Source organism: Coregonus clupeaformis, chromosome 9, assembly GCF_020615455.1.
Source record: "Coregonus clupeaformis isolate EN_2021a chromosome 9, ASM2061545v1, whole genome shotgun sequence".
In the NCBI taxonomy this organism is placed as follows: domain Eukaryota; kingdom Metazoa; phylum Chordata; class Actinopteri; order Salmoniformes; family Salmonidae; genus Coregonus; species Coregonus clupeaformis.
The window spans coordinates 32,636,319-32,655,120 of NC_059200.1; the positions used below are offsets into that span (position 1 = coordinate 32,636,319).

An 18,802-nucleotide genomic window follows, 5' to 3' on the forward strand; every position below is an offset into this window, starting at 1 on the left:
GGTGCTTTTGTTCTGGTTCTTAGCATGCTTGCTTTCCAAATCCCCACACTGGAGAGAGACAGGAAGGTCATATGTTTGACATACACTATATATACAAAAGTATGTGGACACCCCTTCAAATTGGTGGATTCTGCTATTTCAGCCAAACCCATTACTGACAGGTGTATAGAATCGAGCACACAGCCATGCAATCTCCATAGACAAACATTGGCAGTAGAATGGCCTTACTGAAGAGCTCAGTGACTTTCAACTTGGCACCGTCATAGGATGCCACCTTTCCAACAAGGCAGTTCGTCAAATTTCTGCCCTGCTAGAGCTGCCCTGGTCCTCTGTAAGTGATGTTATTGTGAAGTGGAAACGTCTAGGAGCAATAACGGCTCAGCCGCGAAGTGGTAGGCCACCCAAGCTCACAGAACAGGACCACCGAGTGCTGAAGCGCGTAGCATGTAAAAATCGTCTGTCATCGTTTGCAACACTCACTACCAAGTTCCAAATTGCCTCTGGAAGCAACGTCAGCACAATAACTGTTCGTCGGGAGCTTCATTAAATGGGTTTCCATGGCCGAGCAGCCGCGCACAAGCCTAAGATCACCATGCGCAATGCCAAACGTCGGCTGGAGTGGTGTAAAGCTTGCCGCTATTGGACTCTGGAGCAGTGGAAACGCGTTCTCTGGAGTGATGACTCACGCTTCACCATCGCATTTGTCCTTTGGTCTGGAGTCCAAACTGGCGATTTTTGGTTCAAACCGCTGTGTCTTTGTGAGACGCGGTGTGGGTGAACTGATGATCTCCGCATGTGTATTTCCCACCGTAAAGCATGGAGGAAGAGGTGTTATGGTGTGGGGGTGCTTTGCTGGTGACGCTGTCTGTGATTTATTTAGAATTCAAGGCACACTTAACCAGCATGGCTACCACAGCATTCTGCAGCGATATGCCATCCCATCTGGTTAGGGCTTAGTGGAACTATCATTTGTTTTTCAACAGGAAAATGACCCAACACACCTCAGGCTGTGTAAGGGCTATTTTACCAAGAAGGAGAGTGATGGAGTGCTGCATCAGATGACCTGGCCTCCACAATCCCCGACATCAAACCAATTGAGATGGTTTTGGATGAGTCGGACCGCAGAGTGAAGGAAAAGACGCCAACAAGTGCTCAGCATATGTGGGAACTCCTTCAAGACTGTTGGAAAAGCATTCCGGGTGAAGCTGGTTGAGAGAATGCCAAGAGTGTGCGAAGCTGTCATCAAGGCAAAGTGTGGCTATTTGAAGAATCTCAAATATAAAATATTTTGATTTAACACTTTTTTTTGGTTACTACATGATTCCATATGTGTTACTTCATAGTTTTGATATCTTCACTATTATTATACAATGTAGAAAATAGTAAAAATATAGAAAAACCCTGGAATGAGTAGGTGTGTCCAAACTTTTGACTGTTACTGTATATACACAGTATTTACATTTACATTTTAGTCATATCAAGGACAACCAATCTTTCTGAGTGAAGACCCCCAGCACCAGTTGTCAGCCAGCTTTCCTCAACAGATTTGGTATGAAAAGTATTTAACCATGGGCGATGCATTAGGATGAACCGAGTTACAGAGATTAACACTGAATTACGGCTTAGAAACAGAAGGTGACAGCGAAGGCAGAACAAGGGACCGACAGAGCAGCTACATAGTCATAATCTGAACAAGTGAAGCGAATAGACATCGTTGTTATCTCAATTTTTTACCGTTTTACACCCAAGTGCTTTGCCTGTGTACATCTGACAATAGAAAGTGTTGATTTAGGAAATTAGATGTTGAAAGAGGTGATCTACCTTGTAAGCAGAGGTTGTGGTCACCCCTGACTGCTATATGGTTGTCTGTATGTCCCTAGTTCTGTTTACAAGGCTCTAATTGTTTCTGGTGAATGTTACTGTAAGGTCTCCTTAGAAACTGTAATGGAATTTGTGATTGCTGCACACACCCTGTCCTTTATCTGTCAATGTCAGCAAGACTGCTATTAGATTCATTGAAGGTGTCTCTGGAACCAGACAGCTCTTAAATCAGGAGTTTCATCTTGGTTTGTTATAGGTGAAACAACCGAGTTTCTCTTCAAGACAAGTTTTCCACTGGAACTGGAGCAAATACAGCCCATGTAGCGTTTTTATTTTGTTTTTAATACATTACTATATTCTCACATGCATTGAAGGCACTTTTGTACAGCACATTAATTTCCACACTAACATCATTTTAACCATTACTCACTCTCAAACTCCCCTGTATATACAGTTGAAGTCGGAAGTTTACATACACCTTAGCCAAATACATTTAAACTCAGTTTTTCACAATTCCTGACATTTAATCCTAGTAAAAATTCCCTGTCTTAGGTCAGTTAGGATCACCACTATATTTTAAGAATGTGAAATGTCAGAATAATAGTGGAGAGAATGAATTATTTCAGCTTTTATTTCTTTCATCAAATTCCCAGTGGGTCAGAAGTTTGATAATTTTCCTTCCTCATGATGCCATCTATTTTGTGATGTGCACCAGTCCCTCCTGCAGCAAAGCACCCCTACAGCATGATGCTGCCACCCCCGTGCTTCACGGTTGGGATGGTGTTCTTCGGCTTACAAGTTTCCCCCTTTTTCCTCCAAACATAACGATGGTCATTATGGCCAAACACTTCTATTTTTGTTTAATCAGACCAGAGGACATTTCTCCAAAAAGTACGATCTGTGTCCCCATGTGCAGTTGCAAACCATAGTCTGGCTTTTTTATGGTGGTTTTGGAGCAGTGGACTCGTTGATATAGGACTCGTTTTACTGTGGATATAGATACTTTTGTACCTGTTTTCTCCAGCATCTTCACAAGGTCCTTTGCTGTTGTTCTGGGATTGATTTGCACTTTTTGCACCAAAGTACGTTAATCTCCAGGAGACAGAACGCGTCTCCTTCCTGAGCGATATGACGGCTGCATGGTCCCATGGTGTTTATACTTGCGTACTATTGTTTGTACAGATGAACGTGGTACCTTCAGGCGTTTGGAAATTGCTCCCAAGGATGAACCAGACTTGTTGCGGTCTACAATTTTTTGATTTCTTGGCTGATTTATTTTGATTTTCCCATGATGTCAAGCAAAGAGGCACTGAGTTTGAAGGTAGGCCTTGAAATACATTCACAGATACACCTCCAATTGACTCAAATGATGTCAATTAGCCTATCAGAAGCTTCTAAAGCCATGACATCATTTTCTGGAATTTTCCAAGCTGTTTAAAGGCACAGGCAACTTACTGTATGTAAACGTCTGACCCACTGGAATTGTGATACAGTGAATTATAAGTGAAATAATCTGTCTGTAAACAATTGTTGGAAAAATTACTTGAGTCATGCACAAAGTATATGTCCTAACCGACTTGCCAAAACTATAGTTTGTTAACAAGAAATTTGTGGAGTGGTTGAAAAACGAGTTTTAATGACTCCAACCTAAGTGTATATAAACTTCCGACTTCAACTGTAGGTTGTCTAATTCTACAAGTATAAATATGGGCAAGTTTCATAGACCTACATTAAGGCCACTCTTGGACTAAAGTTTTGATTAAGATCATGACGAGATGGCTAAACTTCATTTAAAAAAAGGTTTGCATCAGAAACGACCCTGTATTTCATCCACAGTTAACTATGTTCTTGAAATCACATTTTAAGGTCTTGATTATTAACATCATTTGGCCAACTCCTGGAATCATTTTATCTTGCTCTGTGTTCCTAAATGTGTTAAGGGGAGTATAAGTACTGTGCCTCAAGGTTACAAGTGCAGACACATTTTGAGTTTAGGTATGACCCTGAGATAAGTATCTGGCAGCGTTTGCAGAACTAGATTGGCGATATTTCATGCATGCATTATCATAGTTTAATGGGATTGGGTCTTTAAATGAAATTGCACAAAAAAATATGAAATGAGACGACTTTTGTTTCATGTCAACACTGTAGCTACCATGTTTTTGTACATTTGTTAACATTGGAAATATGGTTCTCTTCAAAGCACGGTAAATATGAATATTGACATGTCTATAAATTAAAGACGTAATATTGCTGAGCGACTTAAACGACATTTTGTTGATTAAACAACTGATTGACAGACATCGGTTCAATTACTTAAATTCCATTTCGGTTTGTTTTTTTTACGCGCCGTTTCTCTAGAGATAAATAAGTCACGTGAGAAATGAAGTCAATAACCATATGGGACGCTGGGCTGAAGGGAGTTGTAGTTTTAAATTAAGCAAATATTCGTCCTAGTTCAGTACAGAAACATGGTAATTAACTACAATGACCATGATCCATTGTGCCTGTTTTCTGCGACGGATAGATAGATGGATACACTTTTACCAAAGACCAAACAGTATGATTAGGAACTCTGTGCTTATACGCTTGGTACGTTGGTTAGATAGACACAGAACGCATACACCGCAGCATGCATGGGGAATGTACACAATACAACGAGGAGAGAGGGGGATAGAGACAGTTCGTGAAAGTATGCCTTATCTACTTTGAAAAACGAGTAAAATGATTGTCGGACAGCTCTGCAGACGATAGGCTAGCCTACCTAAATAGGATGACTAAAGACAGTACAGTATGGGGAGAACAGAGGTAAAGTTAGATGGTTGTCTGTCTGGCTACTACTGCCTGAGCAGCAACCTGGTCTCAGAGCATTTGGTATTATTCTGTCCCTAAATACGAAATACTGCATTTAGTATGATATGTTACGTTTCGTATTGTATGTATTAATTTGTGGATATCCATCATCCAATTCGTATCATATGTAATTGCAATTCGTACGATGTTACGAATTAGCAAAATTTACAATATTTTAGGAATTTTCTAAATGTATGATATGTTATGTGGGGATCTATTCTCTAACAACTAGATGTGATGTCTAGCTTAGAAAGAATACATTAATGATTAAACATAATAGGTTTGTGCTGTACTGATATAGATTGTTTAACATAACAAGCTGTGATTAATGTGAGGAACCGTTAGGGGGTAGGCTGAGATAGACTTGTGACACACACACACTGCCTCTTTGTTAAACTGCTCAAGGACATGTATACTGCTACAATGAAGAAGTGCTGACTTTCTAGACAAGTTGCAGAAACAACTAATGCCCGGCAACAGGGATGCGCCAAGGGGCTGGGACCAGCCTGAGCGCCAACGGTAGGTTGGGTAAGTTTAAAACCACACCCAGCCTCTACTCTGACAGGCCCAGCCTGGAGCAGGAACTATCACTGTCAGAGTATTAAAGAAGAATCTTGGGTTGAAAAAGTTAGTTCTCTGACTGCCCTGTGTGGTGTTTCAGTGGGCCCGTATATACGAACATCAGCTTTACCATTCAAGTGTTTGCATTAATTAAAATACTAGTCTATCTTAGAAGACGTGTATTGACCTCTTTTTGTTCCTATACCAGATTTGAATTGACGCAATTTGACAGTTACTAATCCAATTTGTTGTAACTAACGTTAGCTAGGCTAGGGGTTAAGGTTAGGAGTTAGGTTAGGGGAAGGGTTAGGGTTAACTAACATGCTAAGTAGTAAAAAAGTAGCTAAAATGGTCATGATGAGATTTGAACACGCAACCTTTGGGTTGCTAGACGTTCACTTTATACATATTAGTCATTTAGCAGACACTTTTATCCAGAGCGACTTACAGTTATTTTTCATACTGGCCCCCCGTGGGAAACGAACCCACAACCCTGGCGTTGCAAACGCCATGCTCTACCAACTGAGCTACATCCCTGCCGGCCATTCCCTCCCCTACCAATTGTGCGCCGCCCCATGGGTCTCCCGGTCGCGGCCGGCTACGACAGAGCCTGGATTCGAACCAGGATCTCTAGTGGCACATTTCGTTCATTAAACAACTGATTGACAGACATCGGTTCAATTACTTCAATTCCATTTCGTTTTTTTTTTTTGTTTTTCGCGCTGTTTCTCTAGAGATAAATAAGTCACGAGAGAAATGAAGTCAATAACCATATGGGACGCTGGGCTGAAGGGAGTTGTAGTTTTAAATTAAGCAAATATTCGGCCTAGTTCAGTGCAGAAACATGGTAATAACTACAATGACCATGATCCATTGTGCCTGTTTTCTGCCACGGATAGATAGATGGATACACTTTTACCAAAGACCAAACAGTATGATTAGGAACTCTGTGCTTATATGCTTGGTACGTTGGTTAGATAGACACAGAACGCATACACCGCAGCATGCATGGGGAATGTACACAATACAACGAGGAGAGAGGGGGATAGAGACAGTTCGTGAAAGTATGCCATATCTACTTTGAAAAACAAGTAAAATGATTGTCGGACAGCTCTGCAGACGGTAGGCTAGCCTACTTAAATAGGATGACTAAAGACAGTACAGTATGGGGAGAACAGAGATAATTAAGTTAGCAAGCTAGTTTCTAGCTAGCAATAATAAGGCGCAGTCCTACTGTTAGCTAGGTAAGTGCCTTAGACCACTGCGCCACTCGGGAGACTACACCCACCCCGACCAACCACCCTCCTTTAGTTTTTGCCTTAAGTAACCTTCTGTCTTATGTAACCATACCAAATGTAACATATCATACTAATTTGAGTTTGATGAATTTACATTTACTATGTTATGTCTAGTCTGAGACCAGGCAGTGAGCATCGATGATGAGTTTAAGGAATGAAAAAGTAGTTAAGTAAAACAAATATTTTATTTCATAGTAATGTCCTATTTTTGTATGTGGACATGACAAAGACAATGGCATACTTTCAATTTTTTGGCAATTGAATGTTCACTATTTTAGGCTTTGGAATTTCCATTGAAAAGCTCATCATTTTAATGTAATTATTTCATAATGCATTAAATGTAACAACAAAAAAAACATCAAAATTGAAAACAGTGTATATTGTTTAATAATTAAACCGAAACGACCTCAAAAAGCATTAATCGCTCAGCACTAACATGTAAACATTGACATCATCATCAGTGCATGAACGTTATTTGGCTTGTGTATGTAACGCGGGCTCCAGCAGGACTCTGCTAGACTGGGTAGCAGTCTTTTTAGCTAACATTCCAGTGCCAGTAGGTAGGCGTGGAATGTTAGCTAACAAGACTGCTACCCAGGCTAGGACTCCGCCACTGCATAGTCCAATGAACCACCATTAAATTATAATGATATTAAACTTGTTTGTACATTATGAATCTGTGTCCGTTATTCTTTGCCAATAAATACAAGCTTTACTAAATAGCTAGTCAGTAAGTCTTGAATATGTAAACGCACATTCCTGAAATAATTAAAGGGCCTTGACTGGTGATCACGTGACTCAGGGGGGGGTGGTGTTGGCAAGGCGTCAGTAGACACATAGCTAGCTAGCTTGCAACGTCATTAGATAGATTTGACAGCAGTGTACAAGCTAAACGAATAAAGCAGTTGCTAACATCCTATTATATTTGTTAAGCTGTTGCTATGAAATGAGTAAAACATGGGAGCCAAAGAGTCAAGGATAGGTTTCCTCTCGTACGAAGAGGCCATCAACAGAGGTAATATAATTGATGAGTTGCTAACCTTGGCTAGCCAGCCAGTTAGATGTAAACACTAGCGTTAGCTTCATTAGCTACCTGGCTAGCTGTCTCTAAGGCTAGCTGACGTTAACTGGTGGATGGGGAATGTGTAACTAACGTTACTAGCTATAGATGGCGAACAACATTGTGACAGGCAACTAACTAGCTAGATAACCGTGTCAAGTGAACTAAGGTGTAATTAAAATATACTAGCTGGTCCAGGTTAGCTAACAAATTAAGTTAGCAAGCTAGTTTCTAGCTAGCAATAATAAGGCGCAGTCCTGCTGTTAGCTAGGTAAATTAATCCTCCTATTATGTTGTGGGTCAATTTGACCCATTTCCACTTTTGAGTTGTCTAAAATACTGGTTAACCTCTCTTTTTCTTCATGAAATTAAATGACTTTTCCTCATTTAGGGTCATGAACCTAACTGCAAAATGTGGACACACTGATGTGTTGTGGAATGTATGTGTAGATTGTGTATACAAACATGATGCTGTGGGTCATTTTGACCGGAGGCTTTTATGAGTATAGATAGTTGCACAGGTCCAAAATAAACAAGTGTCTTTGATGTATTTTGTTTTGACTGGTTCTGGTTGCACTTTTATAATTATGTTTGGGTGAAAAGGAGCTTTCCCAAGCTTCTTCTCAGTGCGAGAGCAGCAGACCTCTGACACAGACAATCAAAAATGAGCTCCAAAAGATTTTGTCAATGAAGCCTTATCAGTAATTTTGGACTGTGACAGTGAAATAGAAGAATAGGTTTCAGAGAGAGGATATTTCAGAGATAGAGGACAATGCTGTTGATGATCCAGATTGGGAATTTTTCTTTGGTGAAGAGGATTCAGAGGAGGAGTCTGCCATACATCCCCTCCATCAGATGAGAGAGAGCGAGAGCATGCAACAACCATCATCCAGAGAAGAGAGGACATGGAAGTCTAAAGATGGTAACATAGTATTGTTACCGTCACCACAACGAAGTCAAGGTAGACTGTCAGCTTCCAATGTAATCAAAATTGACTGTCTTGAGTGTGTTTAAACTGCGGGTCAATCTGACCCATACCACAATGGACTTAATTTTTTTTCAGAAGGCTATCTTATTGACCCTAAAAACGCTACTGCCCTCTGGATCAGGTAGAGGCCAACGACTGGTAACTAAGACCTAGAGCTATCTGCATTTCTGTCAACTAGAAGTACATTTATGACACCAAGTAGCCGCTGCACTGAGAGGCTAACGTCAATGCTAGCTGTTTGTTGACATTGTGTCTGCTTGGTGGTAATGTGTGGATGGGCGGATTCGATTATGCTGAGACGCGGGGCATCGGGCAAAGGCCAGTCACGTAATCGGGCGAAAACGGGGAGGAGCGCCATTTTCAAATCGAACAGTAATCTGTGCCGCTCAGTCATTTTATCAACAAGGCATCGTCCAGAAACATACATTTCTTTCCATAAATGTTTAAATTTTCGAACTATTTTTCATTTGGAAGGCAGATTAAGCATTTTTATCAAAAGCAATAACTTTTGCATGGGAAAACACAGAATCCTACTAATTACTACATGTGCTTAATTATGTGACCTTTGTTTTGAGCTGACATCGCGGGGGCTTTGAAAGGGGCACCTGGCTCCAAATCGAATGAAATCAACTTTCATCAGATGCGAAACACACCTTCATGGGCACCCGGGCGAGATTAATCGAACCCCCTCAGTGTTTCAATTTGACATATTCATTAAACACTATATATACAAAAGTATATGGACACCCCTTCAAATTAGTGGATTCGGCTATTTCAGCCACACCCGTTGCTGACAGGTGTATAAAATTGAGCACACAGCCATGCAATCTCAATAGGAAACAATTGGCAGTAGAATGGCCTTACTGAAGAGCTCAGTGACTTTCAACGTTGCACCTTTCCAACAAGTAATTTGGTCAAATCTCTGCCCTGCTAGAGCTGCCCCGGTCAACTGTAAATGCTGCTATTGTGAAGTGGAAACGTCTAGGACCAACAACGGCTCAGCCGTGAAGTTGTAGCCACACAAGCTCACAGAAGGGGACCGTAGAGTGTTGAAGCGTGTAAAAATCGCCTGTCCTTGAGTTCCAAACTGCCTATGGAAGCAACATCAGCACAAGAACTGTGTTAGTCGGGAGCTTCATGAAATGGATTTCCATGGCCGAGCAGCTTCACACACTTCTAAGATCACCATGCGCAATGCCAAGTGTCGGCTGGAGTGGTGTAAAGCTCGCCGCCGTTGGAGTCTGGAGCAGTGGAAACGCGTTCTCTGGAGTGATGAATCACGCTTCACCATCTGGCAGTCCCACGGACGAATCTGGGTTTGGCAGATGGCAGTAGAACGCTACCTGCCCGAATGCATAGTGCCAACCATAGTTTGGTGGGGAAGGAATTATGGTCTGGGGCTGTTTTTCATGGTTCGGGCTAGGCCCCTTAGTTCCAGTGAAGGGAAATCTTAACGCTACAGCATACAAATACATTCTAGACGATTCTGTGCTTCCAACTTTATGGCAACAGTTTTGGGAAGGCCCTTTCCTGTTTCAGCATGACAATGCCCCCGTGCACAAAGGGAGGTCCATACAGAAATGGTTTGTCGAGATCGGTGTAGAAGAACTTGACTGGCCTGCACAGAGCCCTGACCTCAACCTCATCGAACACTTTGGGATGAATTGGAACGCAGACTGCGAGCCAGGCCTAATCGCCCAACATCAGTGCCTGACCTCACTAATGCTCTTGTGGCTGAATGGAAGCAAGTCCCCGCAGCAATGTTCCAACAACAAAACCCTGGAATGAGTAGGTGTGTCCAAACCTTTGACTGGTACTGTGTTATATATAAACTCAGCAAAAAAATAAACATCCTCTCACTGTCAACTGCGTTTATTTTCAGCAAACTTAACATGTGTAAATATTTGTATGAACATAACAAGATTCAACAACTGAGACATAAACTGAACAAGTTCCACAGACATGTGACTAACATAAATTGAATAATGTGTCCCTGAAGAAAGGGGGGGTCAAAATCAAAAGTAACAGTCAGTATCTATATAATATAATATAATATGCCATTTAGCAGAAGCTTTTATCCAAAGCGACTTACAGTCATGCGTGCATACATTTTTTTTGTGTATGGGTGGTCCCGGGGATCGAACCCACTACCTTGGCGTTACAAGCGCCGTGCTCTACCAGCTGAGCTACAGAGGACCACAGTATCTGGTGTGGTCACCAGCTGCATTAAGTACTGCAGTGCATCTCCTCATGGAATGCACCAGATTTGCCAGTTCTTGCTGTGAGATGTTACCCCACTCTTCCACCAAGGCACCTGCAAGTTCCCGGACATTTCTGGGGGTAATGGCCCTAGCCTTCACCCTCCGATCCAACAGGTCCCAGACGTGCTCAATGGGATTGAGATCCAGGCTCTTCGCTGGCCATGGCAGAACACTGACATTTCTGTCTTGCAGGAAATCACGCACAGAACAAGCAGTATGGCTGGTGGCATTGTCATGCTGGAGGGTCATGTCAGGATGAGTCTGCAGGAAGGGTACCACATGAGGGAGGAGGATGTCTTCCCTGTAACGCACAGCGTTGAGGTTGCCTGCAATGACAACAAGCTTAGTCCGATGATGCTGTGACACACCGCCCCAGACCATGACAGACCATCCACCTCCAAATCGATCCCGCTCCAGAGTACAGGCCTCGGTGTAGCGCTCATTCCTTCGACGATAAACACGAATCCGACCATCACCCCTGGTGAGACAAAACCGCGACTCGTTAGTGAAGAGCACTTTTTGCCAGTCCTGTCTGGTCTAATGACGGTGGGTTTGTGCCCATAGGCGACGTTGTTGCCGGTGATGTCTGGTGAGGACCTGCCTTACAACAGGCCTACAAGCCCTCAGTCCAGCCTCTCCCAGCCTATTGCGGACAGTCTGCGCACTGATGGAGGGATTGTGCGTTCCTGGTGTAACTCGGGCAGTTGTTGTTGCCATCCTGTACCTGTCCCGCAGGTGTGATGTTCGGATGTACCGATCCTGTGCAGGTGTTGTTACATGTGGTCTGCCACTGCGAGGACGATCAGCTGTCCGTCCTGTCTCCCTGTAGCGCTGTCTTAGGCATCTCACAATACGGACATTGCAATTTATTGCCCTGGCCACATCTGCAGTCCTCATGCTTCCTTGCAGCATGCCTAAGGCACGTTAACGCAGATGAGCAGGGATCCTGGGCATCTTTCTTTTGGTGTTTTTCAGAGTCCGTAGAAAGGCCTCTTTAGTGTCCTAAGTTTTCATAACTGTGACCTTAATTGCCTTACCGTCTGTAAGCTGTTAGTGTCTTAACGACCGTTCCACAGGTGCATGTTCATTAATTGTTTATGGTTCATTGAACAAGCATGGGAAACAGTGTTTAAACCCTTTACAATGAAGATCTGTGAAGTTATTTTGATTTTTATGAATTATCTTTGAAAGACAGGGTCCTGAAAAAGGGGCGTTTCTTTTTTTGCTGAGTTTATATATACAGTTGAAGTCGGAAGTTTTGCATACACCTTAGCCGAATACATTTAAACTCAGTTTTTCACAATTCCTGACATTTAATCCTAGTAAAAATTCCCTGTCTTAGGTCAGTTAGGATCACCACTTCATTTTAAGAATGTGAAATGTCAGAATAATAGTAGAATGATTTATTTCAGCTTTTATTTATTTCATCACATTCCCAGTGGGTCAGCAGAAGTTTACATACACTCAATTAGTATTTGGTAGCATTGCCTTTAAATTGTTTAACTTGGGTCAAACGTTTCAGGTAGCCTTCCACAGACTTCCCACAGTAAGTTGGGTGAATTTTGGCCCATTCCTCCTGACAGAGCTGGTGTAACTGAGTCAGGTTTGTAGGCCTCCTTACTTGCACACGCTTTTTCAGTTCTGCCCACACATTTTCTATATGATTGAGGTCAGGGCTTTGTGATGGCCACTCCAATACCTTGACTTCGTTGTCCTTAAGCCATTTTGCCACATCTTTGGAAGTATGCTTGGGGTCATTGTCCATTTGGAAGAACAATTTGTGACCAAGCTTTAACTTCCTGACTGATGTCTTGAGATGTTGCTTCAATATATCCACATAATTTTCCTTCCTCATGATGCCATCTATTTTGTGAAGTGCACCAGTCCCTCCTGCAGCAAAGCACCCCCACAGCATGATGCTGCCACCCCTGTGCTTCACGGTTGGGATGGTGTTCTTTGCCTTGCAAGCAACCCCCTTTTTCCTCCAAACATAACAATGGTCATTATGGCCAAACAGTTCTATTTTTGTTTCATCAGACCGGAGGACATTTCTCCAAAAAGTACCATCTTTGTCCCCATGTGCAGTTGCAAACCGTAGTCTTGCTTTTTTATGGCGGTTTTGGAGCAGTGGCTTCTTCCTTGCTGAGCGGCCTTTCAGATTATGTCGATATAGGACTCATTTTACTGTGGATATAGAGACTTTTGTACTTGTTTCCTCCAGCATCTTCACAAGTTCATTTGCTGTTGTTCTGGGATTGATTTGCACTTTTCGCACCAAAGTACATTCATCTCTAGGAGACAGAACGCGTCTCCTTCCTGAGTGGTATGATGGCTGGGTGGCCCATGGTGTTTATACTTGCGTACTATTGTTTGTACAGATGAACGTGGAACCTTCAGGCTTTTGGAAATTGCTCCCAAGGATGAACCAGACTTGTGGAGGTCTACAATTTTTTTTCTGAGGTCTTGGCTGATTTCTTTTGATGTTCCCATGATGTCAAGCAAAGAGGCACTGAGGTTGAAGGTAGGCCTTGAAATACATCCACAGGTACACCTCCAATTGACTCAAATGATGTCAATTAGCCTATCAGAAGCTTTTAAAGCCATGACATAATTTTTTGGAATTTTCCAAGCTGTTTAAAGGCACAGTCAATTTAGTGTATGTAAACTTCTGACCCACTGGAATTGTGATACAGTGAATTATAAGTGAAAGAATCTGTCTGTAAACAATTGTTGGAAAATGTACTTGTGTCATGCACAAAGTAGATGTCCTAACCGACTTGCCAAAACTATAGTTTGTTAACAATACATTTGTGGAGTGGTTGAAAAACGAGTTTCAATGACTCCAACCTAAGTGTATGTAAACTTACGACTTCAACTGTATATATAAAAAATCACAGCCAGTTGTGGAACCCAAGCCTAAAGTTTGAGAGCTTGGCCTACTGTGCAATCACAGACCTATTAAGGCTATCTATACTGAACAAAAATATAAACGCAACATGTAAAGTGTTGGTCCCATGTTTCATGAGCTGAAATAAAAGATCCCAGAAATGTTTAATATGCACAAAAAACGTATTTCTCTCAACTTTTGTGCACAAATGTTTACATCCCTGTTAGTGAGCATTTCTCCTTTGCCAAGATAATCCATCCACCTGACAGGTGTGGCATATCAATAATCTGATTAAACAGCATGTGCTGGGGACAATACAAGGCCACTCTAAAATGTGCAGTTTTGTCACAGAACACAATGACACAGACGTGTCAAGTTTTGAGGGAGCGTGCAATTGGCATGCTGACTGCAGGAATGTCCACCAGAGCTGTTGGTAGAAAATGTAATGTTCATTTCTCTACCATAAGCCGCCTCCAACGTCGTTTTAGAGAATTTGGCAGTATGTCCAACCGGCCTCACAACCGCAGACCACGTTTAACCACGCCAGCCCAGGACCTCCACATACGGCTTCTTCACCTGCAGGATTGTCTGAGACAAGCCACCCGGACAGCTGATTAAACTGAGTATTTCTGTCTGTAATAAAGCCCTTTTGTGGGGAAAACTAATTCTGATTGTCTGGGCCTGGCTCCCCAGTGGGTGGGCCTATGCCCAGCCATGGATGTGCCCCTGCCCAGTCATGAGAAATCCATAGATTAGGGCCTAATTAATTTAATTCAATTGACCGATTCTTATATGAACTGTAACTCAGTAAAATCATTGAAATTGTAGCATGTTGCGTTTATTTTGGTTCAGTATAGCTAGCTGACAGCTAACATTAACTAGCAGTATACTAATGTTGTTTGTGTATTTGTGTCTCTTCCTGTACTGTATTGTTGACATTGTGTCTGTCTGGTGCTGTGCCAATGTTTAAATTTATGTTATGTTATGATATTCAGGCCTAGCCTAGAGCTGGAACTTGTGCAATCAGGGACCTAGAAAAGCCATATAGCTAACAGCTGATGTAGCTAACTAGCAGTATACTGTTGTTGTTGTTGATGATGGTGGTGTATGTGGCTCTGCCAGTACTCTATTGTAGTGCTGAGCACTTGCAAGCATTTACAAATCTGGCTGAGTGGCAGACATAAACCTTCCCGCAATTACTGATTAGTTATGATAGTTGCTATAGTAATACAATTTAACAGCCATGGTAGTCGTGGTTGTAGGTTTGGTTTATGAAGATAGCCTAAGCTTGTATTGGTGACCATGGTTTAATGCTCTGCCTGACCATACAGTCCATGTTTAATTTACAGAAAAGCGATTGTGTATATTCCTCACAATCACTGTGTCTCTAACCCTCCCAGTCACTGATGTGGAGCTCCAGCGTCTGAAGGATGCCTTCAGGAGGACCAGTGGCCTGTCCTGTTACATGAGCCAGCAGTGCTTCCTCAGGGAGGTGCTGGGAGACGTCGTACCACCCAGGGTTGCTGAGGTGAGCCTAGTTCAACAGACAAGACGGCCCCGGTGTTACATGAGGTCTGATGGGAGAGTCTCCATGTCATTTCAGCAAGCCATGGCACCCACCATCTCAGATTGTTCTTATATCGTTTCTGTAGTTAGAAACAGATAAGATTAGCATTCCTGCTAGAGGTCTTCACGGATCCACCTGTACCCGAGACCACCTGTCCGGATCCAGAATTCTAAATAATGTCACGAGTCTGGTTTGGATCTGATATGATTGTGATAGGTCTCGGGTATGTGTAATTTTAACTGACTTGTCAGGAAGGCCGAACGCGACTGTTGCAGTAGAGAGAGAGCGAGAGAGAAATGTTATAATTTATAATTTGTTTTTCACGAGAGTGGCGCATGTAGCTTGTTGTTGGCCAATCATAAGTCATCAAAGCGGCAATAGGCTACAGCCATAGAGCCTCGCTCCGTGTGTGGCAAAAGTTAGGAGATATCTAATCGATGGAAGATGGAATTACAAGTTAAAGGAGAAGGATAGGCGTCTCTAGCAACCGAACCGATAGAATGAACGACCAGCCGGCTTGGGTAGCAACCCTAGATTTGTGTTGGGACTATATCTTGTGGAAGGATGAAATAGTAAATTAATGAAAATATGTCAATCATTATTTGAATATGTTGGTATCCCGTTATATAACGGGTTACCAACACCCGTGCCAATATACAGTGGGGGAAAAAAGTATTTAGTCAGCCACCAATTGTGCAAGTTCTCCCACTTAAAAAGATGAGAGAGGCCTGTAATTTTCATCATAGGTACACGTCAACTATGACAGACAAATTGAGGAAAAAAAATCCAGAAAATCACATTGTAGGATTTTTAATGAATTTATTTGCAAATTATGGTGGAAAATAAGTATTTGGTCACCTACAAACAAGCAAGATTTCTGGTTCTCACAGACCTGTATCTTCTTCTTTAAGAGGCTCCTCTGTCCTCCACTCGTTACCTGTATTAATGGCACCTGTTTGAACTTGTTATCAGTATAAAAGACACCTGTCTACAACCTCAAACAGTCACACTCCAAACTCCACTATGGCCAAGACCAAAGAGCTGTCAAAGGACACCAGAAACAAAATTGTAGACCTGCACCAGGGTGGGAAGACTGAATCTGCAATAGGTAAGCAGCTTGGTTTGAAGAAATCAACTGTGGGAGCAATTATTAGGAAATGGAAGACATACAAGACCACTGATAATCTCCCTCGATCTGGGGCTCCATGCAAGATCTCACCCCGTGGGGTCAAAATGATCACAAGAACGGTGAGCAAAAATCCCAGAACCACACGGGGGGACCTAGTGAATGACCTGCAGAGAGCTGGGACCAAAGTAACAAAGCCTACCATCAGTAACACACTACGCCGCCAGGGACTCAAATCCTGCAGTGCGAGACGTGTCCCCCTGCTTAAGCCAGTACATGTCCAGGCCCATCTGAAGTTTGTTAGAGTGCATTGGATGATCCAGAAGAGGATTGGGAGAATGTCATATGGTCAGATGAAACCAAAATAGAACTTTTTGGTAAAAACTCAACTCGTCGTGTTTGGAGGACAAAGAATGCTGAGTTGCATCCAAAGAACACCATATCTACTATGAAGCATGGGGGTGGAAACATCATGCTTTGGGGCTGTTTTTCTGCAAAGGGACCAGGACGACTGATCCGTGTAAAGGAAAGAATGAATGGGGCCATGTATCATGAGATTTTTAGTGAAAACCTCCTTCCATCAGCAAGGGCATTGAAGATGAAACGTGGCTGGGTCTTTCAGCATGACAATGATCCCAAACACACCGCCCGGGCAACGAAGGAGTGGCTTCGTAAGAAGCATTTCAAGGTCCTGGAGTGGCCTAGCCAGTCTCCAGATCTCAACCCCATAGAAAATCTTTGGAGGGAGTTGAAATCTGTGTTGCCCAGCGACAGCCCCAAAACATCACTGCTCTAGAGGAGATATGCATGGAGGAATGGGCCAAAATACCAGCAACAGTGTGTGAAAACCCTGTGAAGACTTACAGAAAACGTTTGACCTGTGTCATTGCCAACAAAGGGTATATAACAAAGTATTGAGAAACTTTTGTTATTGACCAAATACTTATTTTCCACCATCATTTGCAAATAAAATCATAAAAAATCCTACAATGTGATTTTCTGGATTTTCTTTTCTCATTTTGTCTGTCATAGTTGACGTGTACCTATGATGAAAATTACAGGCCTCTCTCATCTTTTTAAGTGGGAGAACTTGCACAATTGGTGGCTGACTAAATACTTTTTTTCCCCACTGTATCCTCCAAACACCGGCTTCGAGGGCATGATCACTTAACAATAGGATGAGAAAGCGCATGCACTGCTTCCTCAGTTAGCCTAGCTAGCTAACGTTGGCTAATTTAACTAGCTTCTCCCGGTTCGACACAGTCAAGACAGGTACTACGTAATCATATTTGATGATAAATAACCTAGCTATGGAAGCTATTAGTCTACTATAGCGCGAGTCAGGTTGGTTGGTTGCTGTCTCTCCCTCCTCCTTTTTGGACACGTGAAGACCTCTAATTCTTGCAACATTATCTGAGAAATTAAGCTAATTGATTGCACCCAAATTGGCCATTTTAATTGATAGGATTCACATAATATTAAATAAATATAGTACCTAACATCCGATTTTGACCAAACTTCTTTCCAGACATGAAGAATCCAAAGTAATGGTGAAAAGCCACCCACGGATCCCCACACCCCATGCCAATCACACCCCAACAACCAGTATACAGTATCAGTTCTCCATGTCTGACAAGTAGTATGGAGCTGTGGCTTGGGAGTATTGCTTCTTCATCCTTTGTAATGTATTCCTTGTTAATCTGATGTCCCCCCCTGTTCAGAGAAATTAGTCATTGAAGTTAGGTTTATGGCCCATCAAACAACCTGATTAACGTATTCTGACCACTAGATGGTGCTGTTCCTGTCATTAGGTAAAAGTGTTTTTACAAAAATCCACCTCAATGTTATTTCAAAACATAACATTCAGATGATAATGATTTATACATGTAGAGTGAATCGTTAAAGTTATAACTATTTTGTCCATATACATCTCAAAGAAAAATCATATGAAAATAAAACCACATTGAGGACTACTCATTCTTCAGTTAATTATTTCACTTTCTTTTCTTTCTTCAGTGCATCTATTGCAGTGATGTCGCCATATCCTAAATTATATTGATGACCCGTTGCTCTGGTTGGTGCCTTAAAGGGATACTTTGGGATTTTGTCAATGAGGCCCTTTATCTACTTCCCCAGAGTCAGATGAACTTGTGGATACCATTTTTGTGTGTCCAGTATGAAAGAAGTTAAGGGGTAGTTTTGTGATTCAATGCTAACTAGCGTTAGCTCAATGACTGGAAGTCTATGGGTATCTGCTAGCATGAAGTATCCCTTTAATGGTGCAGATTATGCTTGTTTTTGGAACATAACATGTGTTCTCTCTATTTGGCCAATAAAATAACCTTGCTGGATAACTTGGGATGCGTTAATTTCACCTTTT

General features: G+C 42.2%; 1 protein-coding gene across 2 annotated transcripts in view; it reads left to right on the forward strand.

The window, feature by feature from the left end:
- The first annotated feature begins 7,350 nt into the window (after nucleotides 1–7,350).
- Nucleotides 7,351–18,802, forward strand: part of LOC121573767 (ubiquitin carboxyl-terminal hydrolase 32) — a 28,890-nt gene continuing 17,438 nt past the window's right edge. Inside the window, exons 1-3 of one of the 2 annotated variants that reach the window (XM_041886007.2) lie at nucleotides 7,351–7,548; nucleotides 8,408–8,554; nucleotides 15,130–15,257. In XM_041886007.2, the coding sequence (XP_041741941.1) occupies nucleotides 7,491–7,548; nucleotides 8,408–8,554; nucleotides 15,130–15,257 (333 nt within the window). In that variant the 5' untranslated portion in view covers nucleotides 7,351–7,490. The remainder of the gene's footprint in view (nucleotides 7,549–8,407; nucleotides 8,555–15,129; nucleotides 15,258–18,802) is intronic. The other variant, XM_041886008.2, reaches the window with a different exon arrangement.